Source organism: Rattus rattus, chromosome 14 (assembly GCF_011064425.1).
Source record: "Rattus rattus isolate New Zealand chromosome 14, Rrattus_CSIRO_v1, whole genome shotgun sequence".
In the NCBI taxonomy this organism is placed as follows: Eukaryota; Metazoa; Chordata; class Mammalia; order Rodentia; family Muridae; genus Rattus; species Rattus rattus.
In genome coordinates this window covers 48,942,304-48,958,634 of record NC_046167.1, presented here as the reverse complement: position 1 = coordinate 48,958,634, position 16,331 = coordinate 48,942,304, and the positions used below count along the sequence as shown (strand labels likewise).

The following is a 16,331-nucleotide window of genomic DNA, read 5'->3' as shown; positions in this document are numbered from 1 at the left end:
AAAAGTGCTCCTTGCTGCACAAGCTTGGCTGGTGTCCTGAGTTTGGTCTGTGGAGCAGTGGTGGAAGGAGAGAACCTGGCTTCTAAAAATTGTCAGCTGACTGCCACACTAGCCGTGATGTGTGCACACGTGTACACACACACGCGCACGCGCATACACACACACAAACTAATTTTTAAAAGGTTGACTAGAAACTCATATAATATCAAATGTGTTCCTCTGTGTTGATTAAGAGAAAGCCTTGAGCTGTAGACTCTACTGCTGAACGTCTGTCTCTAGCTGAGTGTGTGAGCGCGTTTGTCATCCAAGCTCTTTCGTGATATCCTTTTAGGCTTAGCTTCCAGGACACTTAGACGAATTGTTCAGGACTTGGAAGTAACTGCAGAGAGTCGTGAAATGTTAATTTATTCTTTTTAGCAGAGTCATTGTATCTTAAATTCATTCAGTTGCTGAGCACCTGGGAGCTGCTCACCTCCTTGGGAACCCTGAAATGTTCTGGTGATAATAATAACAAGGGTGATTTTTTTTCTAACAGAAATAATGATGCTCTGATCTCTAGGCAATATGTAATCACAGCAGCCCAGGTGCACTCCAGTAAACAGGCTTGTCTGCACGAGCGGTAGACGCCATCCTTCCCCCGATGTATTTGCTTTTTATTCATTCATTTGGTGCCTGCTAACACTTGCTAATAGCAAGCAGAAGTAGCTGCGGTCTCAAATTTTGATTAGTAAATCTTACTCCCCCCACCCCGCTGCAAATTAGGATCGTCTGTCAGTCAGTTTGATTGACAGGGCACTTCACTGGAGTTCACAAGATTGGCAAGGTAAAGTAGATTTCTTTTAGTCTTAAACACCAACCAGAAAGGAAGGGCCATGAGGAATCCATTTATTTGACAATCCGAAAGGGAAGGCGTACCTATTCTTAAGTCATGAAACATGGGTAATTTTTCTGTGTCTGATATATCATTTTTTTATGATAGCTATATCTGTGGCAACAAGATGGAAGGTGATTTCCTTAACGCTTCTTACGTTAGCTTATGTTACATATCAAGATATTCGAAAAATTAGTGGCCTTAAAGACCAAACTGTTATAGTTGTGAAAGCCCCTCCAGAAACAAGACTTGAAGTGCCTGATTCAATAGAGGTAAGGAGACAGCGCCTCGGTCCATCTGTGGAGAACATTCCAGAATGCCTGAACTGAAGAATCGTCGGTTCACGGTTAAAGTCTAACCCCGCCCAAGAACTTGATGATCCTTTCCCGTATATACCTTCCCTTAACCTAAAGTTTAAAGGGGTTCAAAAATCCCCAAATGCCTGGTTTCAACTTAGAAGGGTGTTCTGTCCCAGCAGGCTTTGGTGCCCTTGCTGTCATAAACTTGCCTTTTTCACAATTTGTTATCTGGTGGTTGTGATCAATTTGAACCACTTGAGAAATTTTATCTTGACTGCCTTGTGTACGGACAGTCCCCACTATAGATTGAGTTCCCGGGGTTGTAGAAGTAACTCCCTGACCTAACCCATTTTAAGAATTCTTAAAAATCATTTGTAGCCTGTTTACTTTGAGAAAATTAAATGGGACCTTGGGGTAATCAATAGCCGAGAATATTGTAAGAAAGTAGGACGGTCGCGCGTGTAATTGCTTTCAGGTGTACTTTGCTGCAATCAGCCTAGGCTGTAATTATAAGATAAAGGAACTATAGTGAAAAGAAAATACCTAGACTGTTAAAAGATAATACCTAAAATATTAAAAATGCTAAATTTACAAGGTAAATTTCTTACCTTACACAGTTACAATGTTATGGCCTAGATAATAGTGTACTGAGCAAGCTGAAGAGATAGCTCAGTGGTTATAGCACTGACCCTATTCCAGAGGACCCAAGTTCAGTTCCCAGCACCCATGTAGTACACCTCATAAGGACCTGAAACTCCAGCTCCAGAAGATGCAGTGCCCTGTGGGACTCTGGCCCACACCAGCCACACATTGGAAGCTATATTCACAGAGACATTAAAAACATACCTTTAAATAATGTGCTGAAGAGATGGCTTAGTGGTTAAGAACACCTATTGTTTTGCGAGAGGACCTTGGTTCAATACCCAGCAGCCATGCAGCACCTTACAACCATCTGTAATAGCTTGTCAGGTGCCCAGGCATGCACATGGTGTAAAGACATACGTGCAGGGAAAACATACAAACACGTAAAATGAGAATCATTCTTAAAAATAAAAATAATAAAATTAAAATAAGTCTTGGGCTGGAGAGATGGCTTAGTGGTTAAGATCAGTGGCTGCTCCTCCAAAGGACCTGGGTGATTCCCAGCACCCACAGGGCAGCTCACAGCCATCTGTAATTCCATTCTCAGAGGATCCAGCGCCTCTCACAGCACCAACAGGTTTACATGCTGATGTGTAAGGATGCATTCCGGCAAAGCACAGGTACACATGAAAACAGATGAGTGATTCTTTCTTAAATTCATTTATAGTCCAATTATTTTAAAATAAGTAAATAAACATATTTTTTTAACAATATGCTGGGCAGTGGTGACACACGCCTTTGATCCCAGCACTTGGGAGGAAAGGACAGGTAAATCTTTTGAATTCAAGTCCAGCTTGTAGACGAATGAGTTCCAGGACAGGCAGGGCTACACCAAGAGACCTTATATCAAAAACAAACAAGCAAATTTAAAATAATCAATATGCTTTATTTATATTCTCTTACTCACTAAAGCTCCTAGCAATTTAAAATACTGTTTATAAATTGGATATTAGAGTTTAATATTAGAAAAATCTTATTATGAGGAACGGGAATACATTGTTTGAAACATTTAACAGACCTTTAAATAATCTGTAGGAAAATAATATAGCTAAAGAAGACCTGGGACGGGGGCTGGGGACTTAGCTCAGTGGTAGAGCGCTACCTAGGAAGCGCAAGGCCCTGGGTTCGGGTCCCCAGCTCAAAAAAAAAAAAAAAAAAAAAGAAGACCTGGACATCCCCACCCCCCAAAAAATTATTTCTCTAGCGAGAATCAACAAACTTTTAAAGCTCCAGGTTGTCCTGGGCTTTAGGCAACATAGTTTCTGTTCAGATTATTCAAGCAGTAAACTCTATTACATGTTACTATGTGATGTGAAACTAGCCAGAGGCAATATAGGCAGCCTGGGAATGGCCACGAATTCTCTGTCCCAATAAAACTTTATTTACAAAGCTGGATGGTGGCCTGGATTTGGCCTTCAGACTGTAGTTGTTTGCTGGCCCCTGCTCTTGAAAAATGTCAGTGCTGACAGACGAAGAATGGAGGAGCGAAATGAAGAATGAATGTCGCCCTTCCATTTCAGTGTTAGGGAAGACGTGCTTTGCTTTTCATTTCTAAGTGAACTTGATCTCTTTCTTGTTTCTAGAGCCTACAAATCCATTTGGCAAGTACCCAAGGGCCCATTGAGGTTTACTTGTGTCCAGAAGAGACGGAAACACACAGACCCATGAAAACAAATAACCAAGACCACAATGGGAATATCCCTAAGCCCACTTCCAAAGGTAAAAGGACTTCACTCTGAGAAACAGTGTTTACAAGGAAAGGCGTTGAGAAGGATCTTTTGGGACCCCATGGCTAAGACTTAACAAAATGCTTGGGTCCACTAGACTGATGCCGCCTAGATTGATAGGAGTCACCAGTAACCCATCAAACTTGCCAGAGTAACCAAAGTGCTGGGCAAAACCAGTTCACAGGGTCAGTGCCCGCAAGTGGGCCTGGAGTTTATGAGTGACGCTAGCCGCTCATCACTCACCGTGTTAAAGGCCTGGTGCGAGAGGGTGACCTGCTTGCCCTGTAGGAGTCAAGAAGGTGGCTCCAAGTCCATTGTGAACTTGCTTCCGGGTCCTGGGTGTCCACCAGTTGGCCATGGGATGACCTGCGTGTTTTATGAAGGGCGGATGGGGAGAGAAGTTTCATGTTATCAGAATAGTTTTCCGAAGCATTATTATCAATTTGTAGACTAAAATAATGATCTTGGTCCAAATGGTCCCTCACCCCGATGAAGACTCTTGAAAGCAGAAAACTGTTTCCTTGGTGTACCGGACAATTGCTAGCAGTGAGGAGTGAGGCTATGGACAGCCTTGGGGTGTCAGCCATGCTTGGGTAGACATCTTGAAGTCTACCCAAGTCATTAGGGATGGAATTGAAAAGACAAGCCTTGCTCAGAGTCTTGACCTCATCTTCCTCTCCAGGGCAGAGAGGAGAGGCTGTATGCACTCAGAACACGGCAGGGAATAGCCCACTTCTCTTTTCCTCCCACTGAAGAAAGACTCTTGGGAGCTTCAGCTTGGAATTAATGATACAGAAAACCCTTCTAAAAAAAAAAAAAAAAAAAAGGTTAAACATGAATAGGCTAGGACCAAGCAAGTGATGTCATTCTTCATGCCTATTAGCCCAATGGTGATCTCTGTCCTCAAATAGCCCCATTGAGTGAGGGACAGCAGCATATACATTCTTCCAGAAAAAGTAGCTTGTTTGTTTGAGTTTTCTCCTAACCTTGGCTCTCCTCCCCATGCCCCTTTTCCGCCCTTACAGACTTGGCTTCTAACAACTCAGGACATAGCGACTGCTCGGTTTCTACAGCAAACCTCTCTCCTCTGGCCTCCCCAGCCAACCTTTTACAGCAGACTGAGGACCAAATTCCTTCCAACCTTGAAGGACCTTTTGTGAACTTACTGCCTCCCCTGCTCCAAGAGGACTATCTGCTGAGCCTTGGGGAGGAGGAGGGCATCAGCGATCTCTTTGATGCCTATGATCTAGAAAAGCTACCCCTCGTGGAGGACTTCATGTGTAGTTGATTGGGCTTTGTACAAACTGTCCTTATAAACCAATTATTTTTTTATCACGGAATCAGAACGTGTATCGCAGTGTTGTCCCTTCCTACCTTCTTCCTCCAAGAGTATCATGAAGTAAACTTCAGAACAAAGCTGACATTTTGATGAATTAATTTTTTTTTTCTAAGCGCACAGTTGTGGGCTCCCTTGGGAAAAGCCCTGCCTGGTCCCAGGCTCCCAAATCTTCCTGACGAGTCAGCAAGTGAGAAGATGTGCAATCAGGTGTCTCTCACCTGTCCTTTTCTCCCCCCTTCCTCTCCTTTCCTTGCGGACTGGCTTGCTGTGCCTAATGGACGGGCTGTTGAATGGGTCCGGCCACCTGGCCCACTGGAGAATAGCCCTCCCCCTGAACAGCATTTCAAGCCGTGCCTTCTCTGCAGAATGCATGTCTTTGTGAGTCTGCTAACATGGAATGGAATTCTGCCACAAATGCAAGCTTGAAGTCATGCAAAGGAATGACACGGATTTTCTAAAGCTCTTAGGAATATTTAAATTACTCTTCTAATTCAGTGTAAGCTATGGGCCGCGTGTCCCACTAGGAGGCTTCGAGAGCCTCCGGAGCCTTTTGGATGAAGACCTTGTTTGCAAGTACTCATTGCAGATACAGAGACTGGTAGAGTTCTGCTGCTCGAAGCTGTTGTGGATTTCCCTGTCTCCATACCCCTCACACGCCCCCATCCCGATTTGTGAGTTTTCGTTGGTTACTTACGACTTAGGAGTTCCTTGTGGTTGTTTTAGAATTTTATTTTTTCTAGCTGCCATCGATTTATTCCTGTGGCACCCATCACTATTTTCGATTGAGTTGTTTACCTTAAAGCGAGTTTGCAAATTCCTATTCCTTTAGCAGAGGGAGAGAACCTCTACTATGAAAGCATCTGCCCTGTGTGACCTAAGGTCCACTTAGCCTCTGCCAGAAGCATCCTCTTGTCTTGCTTCCTTTCCCAGGAGGGGAGCTGAGGGCGAGAACCGCTCTGGAGCTCACTGCCTCGAGTGGCCCACGGTGAGGACCTCGGGCCAGATGGTACAGCTGTCCCATGGAGCAGCAGGCATGGATCCCCTCCATCCTTGGGCTCCCCGGGCCCCTGTGACCGGGGAAAGGGCTCTAATGCCACACTCAGGGAGACCACTTCTCAGGATGCGGTCAGGTGGAGAGGCCCTAGGGAGAAAGACATCCCATGGTGTGAGTGGCATTCTGTCAGGGACACTTCCTTAAGTTGGAACGAGGAGCTCCCACTGTGTCTGGGGGTGGACTAGTTCTAGCCAGAGCCCATCCACCCCACCCACTGTGAGTGGGTGAGTTTGGATTAAGGGAGATCAGGACACAGGAAATGCGTCGTTGATAGAATGCCAGGGCGACTCCCTTGTTACTCCTCAGGAATGGTGTCCCAAACTGGAGGCTTTGTGTCAGCAAAGACCCTTCCAGTTACTTCCAAGAATAGCGTTCCCACTGGCGGGTGGCGACGGCCATCTTGTCCTGGTGTTGAATATGGCATAGTACCTCAAATCCATTCCTCGGATGCTAAGGGCTGCGGAAATGAGTTAGTCATGACAACTAACCTCCAGCTGAGCAGTTTGAAACACTATGTGCCTGGCCTGCCCAGGAGGCACGTAGTAGGCACTCAACTCATACACACTTGATCGAGTTGAAAATATCCCTTGGGAAAACATTGACTAAACCACAAGAACCCTGGCCAGTTTACTCTAGATAGATTTCCACAATATGCAAAGTGGTGGTGGTGGGGGGAGGGTGGAGACAGAGGACACCGGCACTTTAAACTCTGTGTGTGGGTATGCGTGGTGTATGTTTGGGAAGAAAAAAAAAATCAAAGGTGCAGACTATCTTCCTCTCTCTTCTTCAGCCTCCAGCCCCGGCCTCCTCCCCTCACACACTCTGGACTTGGTACAGAATAATCCTCCGTGTGGTCCGAGCTGAAGCACTGGGGTGGAGGAGGGAGGGGGAGCTTCGTGTTAAGTGCCTACTGGAAATGCACTGTGGGGTTTTTTCCTGTATGGGAAACCGTTTATGCCAAGCTTTCCCCCATGCCCCTATATTTATCTCATCTGGTTAGCTGCCTCTGCTTCTGGCGTTGTGTAATTCTCTTTGCCAGCTGCATAGGGCTGGGTTTCTGTCCCCAAAGTCTAATGACTGAACTCACCTGGCCCTAGGTTGTCGTGTGTTTGGTTGAACTTTTCTTGTTGAAACTATTCGTATTGTAATGCCATATTTATTGTTCTAAGAAATGAAAGGAATACTAATAAGTCTTCAAGAGTTCTTTCACGCATAAGGCTTTTTATTTTTTTTTTTCCAGTTAAAGGGGCTTAACTGGCGTCCGTAGTATGAGACATCCATACTATGTTCTGTTTGCATTTAGGCGTTTTCTTTGCTCGTAGCATCTGGCACACAAAGTTAGATGAGTACTACAGTATTTTTGTTACTTTGAAGGCCTGAGATGCAGGTTCCCTGGTACCATTGAGTTGCTGCTACTGAAAGCTCACATGCGGAATGGCTGAAAGTTACACGTGTGCGCATGAAGACGGCGTGAGCCTCGGAATTTAAAACTGTATAAAGGGCAACACATGAGCTGTCAAACAGTGTTAGGCGTGTGTTTGTGTACATAGCCGTTTTATTTAAGTCAATACAGTCCGCTCACAATGCCATTATTTACCGGTTTTGTACAGAGATAGCAATTCAGTTGTAAACACTGCCAGAATATTTTCTAGCTGGTTTGTAATTTTTTAAGACCATCGCCTTTGGGTTTTTGTGTTTTGTTTTTTGGTTTTTGTTTTTGTTTTGTCGTCGTTGCGCTTGTGACTCTTGTTTGCCTTTTTTTTTTTTTTTTTTTTTTGTCGACGTGTAGTTCTGTCTGTAAATAGAATCACAGTATTTAAAGCTTTCGCTTTCAGGAAAAAAAAAAACGAAGTAAGAATCCAAGGGTGCGCGTGGCAGGTTGTGTGTGTGAGGAGGGATCTGAGGAAGATGCCTGAGGAGGGGGTTGGGTGGCAGTTGGCAGGGTGTGGGAATGTCTTTCCTGCGGGGTACATGCTTTTTGTAAAAAGGAAGTGTTCCTCCCAGCCCTGGGAGTAGGCAAACTACTAATCAGTTTAGCTTTGTGCTGTATGCTAGTTTAAAAAAAATAAATAAATAATGTAATATAATGTAAAAATAGACAAACAAACAAACAAAAGCTTTTATGATGGATTTTGTAAATAGATTTGTTACAGGGTGACCTGTTCTAGCTGTGATCTTACCACTTCAAATGGATGTAATTTGAATAAATTTTGTATGGTAAAGGGTCAATAAAATGATTTTTTTTTTAAGAGTTCAGACTTGTGGCTGGATTTTCTTAGTCTTAAGTTCTCCTGGGATGAGGTGGTTGGTGTTTTAGGCAGGATATTCTGTACTGTAGGTTGGCTTCGAACTTGCTGTGTGGCTGATCACAGCCTTGAATTCCAGATCTTTCTGCATCTACCTCCCGAGTGCTGAGATCATAGGCCAGTGGGTACCACCTCACCCGGTTTGTTTTATGTGTTGCTGGGGATTGAACTCAGGGCTTTGTGCATGCTAGACAAACACTCTACCAACTGAGCTACGTTCGAGGCATGCTCCCCGTTATAGATAGGGTCTTACTTCGTGGCCCAAGCCTACAGTGTGTTTATTCCTGCATCATATATGTCGTGGATGTTTTCCTATGTTGGCACTTACAATCCAGATTCATGTTTGTAATGGCCTTATACCATTCTAGGGATTTTACTCATTAGCCAGGCGCTTTCTTATTTTGAGAAATGGGTTGGGGGTGGGGGCACAGAAGTTATGCCAGGAACTTTTTTTTTAGTGTAGTAAAACACACAACAAAACATATCATTAGTGACTTTAGTGTGTTGCTCACAGTGCACAGCCATATCTATCTGGTTCCTAAATAGCTAATCACCCCAGAGGGAAACCAGTATGAACTAAACAGCCACTTCCTTTCCTCCCTACTTAACGCTGGTGGCAACCGCTAGTCCATTCAGCTGCCAACGGTTGCCTTTCTGAATATCTCCCATAATGGAATAAGAACTATAAAGTCTCTGTGTCTGGCTTTTTAGTACAATTTCAAGGTTCATCCATTTAGTAACATGGCCAATCTTTCATTCCTTTTTATGCCTGAATAACAGTCCATTGTGTGGATGTGCCTCAATGTATCTTCTGTAAGCCGATGCATACTCGGGTTTCCAACTGTAGACTGTTAGAATTCTAAACACTTTCTCAGGTGCTCTGATGAATGTTCTGAGTATTTGCAAATCATGCATGAGTTAGCTCATGCTGCCTCCTGTTTTACCTTAGAACAGAGATTCTATAATGGTTTCTGTCTGGTTTACTATGATTTCAGTTCCTAGAGTAGTGCCCCTTGTAAATACTTAAATGAAAGTTCTTTTGGGTTTTTTTTTTTTTTTTCAAGATAAAGTTTTTCTGTGTAGCTCTGGTCATCCTAGAACTCATTCTGTAGACCAGGATGGCTTCCAACACAGATCTGCCTGTTCTCCTCCCCAAGTGATGGAATTAAAGGTGTACACCACCAACCACCAACCACCCAACGAATAAGAGTTCAGATTTTGCACATTTAAATACCCAAGGGTAGGCTGGAGAGAGGACTCAGTGGTTAAGAACCCTGACAGCTCTTCCAGAGGTCCTGAGTTCAATTCCCACAACTGCATGGTGGCTCACAACCATCTAAAATGGGATATGATGCCCTCTCTTGGTGTGTCTGAAGACAGCTACAGTGTACTTATATATAATAAATAAATAAATCTTAAAAAAAGAAACCCGGGCTGGGGATTTAGCTCAGTGGTTAGAGCGCTTACCTAGGAAGCGCAAGGCCCTGGGTTCGGTCCCCAGCTCCGAAAAAAAAGAACCAAAAAAAAAAAAAAGAAAGAAAAAAAAAAGAAACCCAAGGGCCATATCATCAGTTCAGAATTTTTTTGTTTTGCTTTTGCTTTTTTGTTGTTGCCTATGTATTACTGTTTCTCAACTCGGATCTGACTGTAATGTGTTCTCATTTTTGTACATTGTCTTACATTTCATTTTGTTCTGTGTAGCATCATGTTCACCCAGAGCTTAGGACCTGACTTTTCTGTCATCTAACATGGCTGCTGTCCTAGCCAAGGAAACCTGTGTATTTGGTCAGCAGGTCATCGAGTCTACAATCAAGCCAGTGACTGAAGCATAACAAAACAAAGATACATTTTTTTTCCTTTCAGCAGTCTATTGATAACAGAGTTGACACATTAAAGAATTTCTCATCCACAAAAACAGCTGAGAAGTTTAGATAGATGAATTTGAGTCCAATCACATAGGGTTGAGTTATGTAGGAACATGGACTGAAGACAAGGATCTGTAGATTTCAGAAGCATGCTTGGTATTATATAGGATTGATGTCTCTAGTGAGGAAAGGCTGGGCATTGGTCTTAGTAACATTTAGAATCAGCATATAAGGGCTGTAAAGGTTAAGCAAGTAAAGGCATCTGATAACATGAGTTGTATTCCTATGGCCCACAAGATGGAGAGAAAATCGACTCCTGCAAATTGCCCTCTGACCTCCTCACATACATTATAAATAAATAAATAAATGGAAATAAGTAAATGTATATTTTTTTAAAGATAGCAGATAAGTAACAGAAATTTTGTATTCATTCATCAGGATAAGGAATTTGGTTGTTCAGTCATGCTTTGAATGAACAGAAAGTGGTAGTTTTATGCCAGGTACTGTTCTAGGTGCTGGAGTTGACTGGGATGGAGGAGGGTAGGTTTAGGTGGTAGAGAAGTCTTCCACATTCAGTTGCACAGGCCAGAGAAAGAACTTTTAACTAAGAGAAGCAAATACGGATCTTTTCACACCTTCCTTTCTAAAGCCATTTGCGGAAGATGCAGAAGAACAGATGGCTAAAGGCAGAAGCAAAAACAAAGGATCCAATCCTGTCACTGGGGAACTCGACAGAGCATCTGATGAAGGGTGGTTTGGGGCGGTGCCCAGTCTCAGGCCTGTGTGACTGAATGTAGGAGTGTTTGGAGAAGATTGCCCAGACAGACACAATTCCAACTCTACTAAACCCAAGCCGGTCCTTTCTCTGCAAGGTAGGGTAGCCTCAACCCGTATCTCAACTACAACCTTGATGGGAAGAAAAAAACAAGATTCGTTGTAAATCCATGTGTTCTGAACAAGACTTATCCCCTGCACGGTCGTGTGCTTCAACACTTGATCTCTAACTGGTCACAACATGCCACTACATTAGTAGATTGTGGGGCCTTAAGACTGAATTCAAAATGTGCTTATATTATTTGATCGTGTGTATGGGGAGAGGGGTATTTGCCTATCAGTACAGGGGCCCTTGCAAGCCAGAGGCATTGGATCCCCGGGAGCTCGAGTTGCAAGCAGCTAGTTGTGAGCCATTGGATGGATGCTGGGAACTGAACATGGGACCTCTACAAGAGGTGCTTCTACCCACTGAATCATCTCTCTCCAGCCTGTGTTGTGGAACCTTAAAAGGTGGAGGAAGTGAGTCATTGGTGGTGCACCTAGAGAGGACTGCCACATCCTGTCCACGCTTTCTGACTGCAGATTATGGCCTTAAAGCTCTATATGTTCCTCGACATAGTGGACCACATTCCCTTGAACTGCAAGACAAAATAAAGCCTCGGTTCACGCTTTCTCAGGTATTCACCAAAATAAGAAACATGACCGATGAGGTCATCTGTCTGTCAGTGACCTACAAAAACTCCTGTACTGACCAGTTAGAATCGATCAGTCTGAGGAATTGAGCTCTTAGAACCCACAAGGATAGCATTCAATAAAGCCTCAACTTCTGGAGGAGATGGTGTTCTAGAACCTTCCCCCAGGAGACATTATACGAAGACTCCGGCTAAGGAAGCTAATCCAGGGACAGGAAGGAGGAAGCACAGAGAAAGGTAAGAAACTGACTATCTCTTCTACCCAAGTCTGGAAGTCTAGTCCATAGCCCCATAGCCACAAAATTGGCCTGGAAGGTACAGACTTACAATGTCAGGTTGGAAGTCCTACACAGGAGAATGTGGTGTGCCTGACTTTGGGTGCAGGCTGGCATTGGAAAAGGCAATCATGGCAATGCTCTCAGACCATGGAGTGCTGCAGCAGGGAGCCATCTCCAGAGGACAATGACACTTGTTTGGGCTATGCTACTCTGGAGACCTAGAAATAGGGAATAATCACAAGTCAGGAAAACTGTGCATACCCTGTAGGTCTGTGTGGTGGCCAACCAGAGGTCCTTGTAGATGGAGGAAGAATTAGGCATAGACAAAAGGCTGCTCGCTGAGTTCTGAGCCCAAGGTATATTAGATGTCCAGATTCTGCGTCACACACACTCACACACTCTCACACACACACTCTCACACACACACACACACACACACACACACACACATTTTGCTGGATGGAATCTAAAAGCACTGAGCCAGGCAGGCAGAAGAAGAACCCCATGCCTTCGACTCTCCATCAAGTGCAGAACCGTTTCGTGCTTCCCTTTCTGACACACTGGGAAGTGTGTTCCTTTCTTGGGCATTTCCATCCTAGCACCTGGGATGCACATGTTCCAGAAAGGGAAGACGGGAGCAAGTGAGCCTCGGCAGTAGTGGTTGCTGCTTGACCGTGGGGCTGAAAGGTAGTGCAGTGGTAAAGTATTTGTGTAAAGCCCCCTGATGTATGATGGACAAGCCTGATCTCAAGTCCATACCACCAACAACCTGGAGAGTGTGAAGAGGGAAAAGCCAGAGTCCATTCCAGCCCTTACCCCAGACCTCACAGATTGCAATGTAAAAGGGCCCAGAAAGCTCTTCCAATGTCCACTTTTCTGTTTCCACTGTTATTTTTTCAAAGTTGCTTTTGCTTTATTTTTAAACCTCTGCCATCCCTCTTTCATCCAATTTTGTTTACATAGTCTATTTTGTTATTAAATAGTTTGTAATGGATGTTTGTCACCTGTGTGAAAATGCCTGTGGGGGCCAGAAGAGGGAATGAGTCCCTCCCCCACCCCAGAGTGGAGTTACGGGCAGCTGTGAGTCATGCAGGGCAGGTGCTGGGAACAGAACTTGAGCCCCCTGAAGGGCAGGAAACCAGCAAGTGTTCGCCACCGAGCCACCTCTCCAGCCCGTTACTAGATGGTTTTATGCCTTGCCTTTCTTTATTAGTGTTTTCTTTGGTCATGCTTCTCCCTACTTCCTGCCGCCCTTCTTCCTCCCTCTCCCTCTCTTTCTTTATCTGTACTCCTTATGAGTTTTTAACTTCACACTTATCCTAGGCTATTCTTTCCCTCTCTTTAGTGTGGTTACCATGGTGGACATGCTTATTGGCCCTTACTATGTTTCTCTGTCAGATCTGTTCTGATACGCGGCTGTTACAGAGGCCTGCTTTCTCTTCAGTGGTACTGGGGACTGAGGCCTCAAGGAATGACTGCTCATCAGAAGAGATAGCCATCTCCACAGATGCATAAATCTTCACATAGAAACCACCAAACAAAAACCATGAAGAAGCAGAGCAAGGACTCCTCCAAAACCTGCTCTGGGTCACGGAGGCAGAAGACATGAGGCCAACAAATCAAAGGTCCAGGTTTGGGTTTTGATTCTGCGGTAAAACTGCTCAAACCCCACTTTTAGAGGAAACAGCTTAGAGTTCTGTGGTGGGCTGATCTTGGTTGTCAACCGTGTCCGAATCAACTTTAAAATGAGCTGCTGGGTACTTCTGTGAGGGATTTTCGTGATGGGTTATTTGAAGCAGGAAGACCCACTATGAGTGTGCACGGCACTTTCTGGTGGCAGCACAGACGAACAGACATGGAAGGTGGGAGCTTTTTGCTCTTTGCCAGCTTGAACTCACTCTTGACGACGAGTTTATCAAGTCTGTGGCTGAAGCATTCCTTCACCACCGTTGCGCAATCGACTTCTTCCAGCTGGTAGTGTAGACTGAAGGCCAGTAGCTCTCTAAAGTCATCTAGGCCTTCAGCACCAGATGGGGACTGCTCAGACACCCAGCCTCACAGACTGAACGACTACTGGATTTCCATGTGAGATGGCCATTGTTGGACAACCCAGACCATACCCTGTGAGCCCAGTTCTGGTAGCTCGGTTCCTTTAGTGAACCCTGACCCGTATAAGCATCAACATGCCAGGGCAGAAACCTGGAGAGGCAAGAGCTGAAGCAAAAACTTATGAGGGGATACTGCTTACTGCCTCTCTTGCTCTGGCTTACTAAGCTACTTTTTTTTTCTTTTAAAGACTGATATCTTTTAAATTGTGTGTTTGAGTGCTTTTGCCCACAGAGACAAGAGGACGATGAATCTGCCTGAACTGGAGTTAGAGACGGTTGTGAGCTCCCATGTAGGTGCTGGGAATTGAACCCAGGTCCTCTGGAAAAGCAACCACTACTGTTAACCACTGAACCACCTCTCCAGCACCCTGACCTACTTTTCTTATATAACCCAAGCCTATTTTCTTAGTAATTAAGAAAATGCCTGTGGCTAGAGAGAGGTCTTAGCAGTTAAGAGCACTGGATGCTCTTCTGGAGAACCTGGGTTCAATACCCAGCACCCACTTGACAGCTCACAACTGTCTGTAACCCTAGTTCTAGGCGATCCAACACCCTCATACAGACATACATGCAGGTAAAACACTAATGCACATAAAATATAATAAGTCATTAAAAGAAGAAGAAATTCCTCGCAGGCATGGCCACAGGCCAGTCTGACAGGGCAGTTCTTCAACTGAGGTTCCTTCTTCCCAGGTGTGTTAACAGTGACAGTTCCATTGCTGTAAGTGACCAATTACCTCAGAAAGAATTAAAATAAACAAAAGAATGATGCATGAAAGTTAAATCAGACTTGGGAAAAATTCATCTGGATCATACTGAAAAATCAGTATGGATGATAAATAAAAAGGTTTCATATATTGAGGGCTGGATAAAGGCCTTAAAGTACCTGTTGTGAAACCTTAAGCTCCTAAATTTGGATACTCAGAACCCTCATTAAAAAAGGGGTATGGGGTTGGGGATTTAGCTCAGTGGTAGAGCGCTTGCCTAGCAAGCGCAAGGCCCTGGGTTCGGTCCCCAGCTCCGAAAAAAAGAAAAAAAAGGGGGGGTATGGTTGTGGTTTCAGATGGATCTCTGAAACTGGACATTCTAGCCAATGGATGAGCACCAGATTTAGTGCTCAAAAAGCTAAGATAGACATAGTAACCAGGCAAGGACTCAAGTGGAACCAGAGGGTCACCAACCCAGCCACAAACCTCTGACCTACAATTTGTCCTGCCTGCCGGATATGCTGGGACCAGAGCCTAGCATAATCATCCTCAGAGAGATTTCATCCATCAACTGAAGGAAGCAGAGTCAGAGTCCCACGGCCAAATACGAGTGGAACATGGGGAGTCCTACAGAGGAGGGGGAATAAGGATTAAATAAGGATCCAGAGGGGCCAAGGACACCACAAGAACAGGACCCACAGAATCAACTGATCAAGATTCAAGTGGGTTCGCAGCATCGGGAGCCTATATGGGCCTGACCTAGGCCCTTTGTGTATATGCTGTGGTTGTGTAGCTTGGAGTTTTTGTGGGGCTCCTAACAGTGGGAGTCAGGACTGGCTCTGATTCTTTTGCCTTTAGGACCCTTTTCCTCCTGGGCTGCCTCTAGCCTTGATGTCAGACTATGGGCCTGGACTTTTTTGTAGCTTGTTGCGGCGCCATGTTTGGTTGATGTCCCTGGGAGGACTGAACTTTTCTGAGGGGAGGTGGGAGGAGAGACTCAGGGGAGGGGAGGAAGGGGAAGCCACAGTATATGAGAGAATAAATAAAAAAATAATGTAGAATAACTGAATAAGACAGTAGACAGTGACCTGTAGCCTCAGTATATTTGTATACACACACACACACATACACACACATACACACACACACACACACAATCAATCTCATATATACACATGCATACATATCACATATATATGATATACAAAAAATATTCTAGGAAAAATAGAAATATTAGCAACCCATTTTCAGGACCCTTCCTTGCTACTCTACTCAGTAGAAGCCTTGCCAGCTTACCCTTGAAAATCAAAAAAGAGACTGATGGGGTTGGGGATTTAGCTCAGTGGTAGAGCGATTGCCTAGCAAGCACAAGGCCCTGGGTTCGGTCCCCAGCTCCGAAAAAAAGAAAAGAAAAAAAAAAGGAAAAAAAAAGAGTCTGATGAGGGCTCAGTGGTTATGAGCATGTACAGCTCATGCTTAGGGCCATAGGTCAATTCCCAGCATCCAAGTGAGGTGCATATGTCCAAGGCTTTTATAAGGGAAAATAAATCAAGATTAAGAGCTCAGACATGATTCTTTTGATGTAGAAGGAAGAAATAAATTATATAAAAACATAAACTATGTCCAATGAAACTATACTAAACTAAACTAAATCTAGAAAAAAAAAAGC

General features: G+C 44.4%; 1 protein-coding gene across 3 annotated transcripts in view; it reads left to right on the top strand.

Moving 5' to 3' along the window:
• E2f3 (E2F transcription factor 3) overlaps positions 1 to 4,960 on the top strand; it is a 73,580-nt gene extending 68,620 nt beyond the window's left edge. For all 3 annotated transcript variants that reach the window (XM_032884394.1, XM_032884393.1, XM_032884395.1), the window contains exons 5-7: positions 1,029 to 1,143; positions 3,396 to 3,531; positions 4,565 to 4,960. In XM_032884394.1, the coding sequence (XP_032740285.1) occupies positions 1,029 to 1,143; positions 3,396 to 3,531; positions 4,565 to 4,827 (514 nt within the window). In that variant the 3' untranslated portion in view covers positions 4,828 to 4,960. The remainder of the gene's footprint in view (positions 1 to 1,028; positions 1,144 to 3,395; positions 3,532 to 4,564) is intronic.
• Positions 4,961 to 16,331: the final 11,371 nt, after the last annotated feature.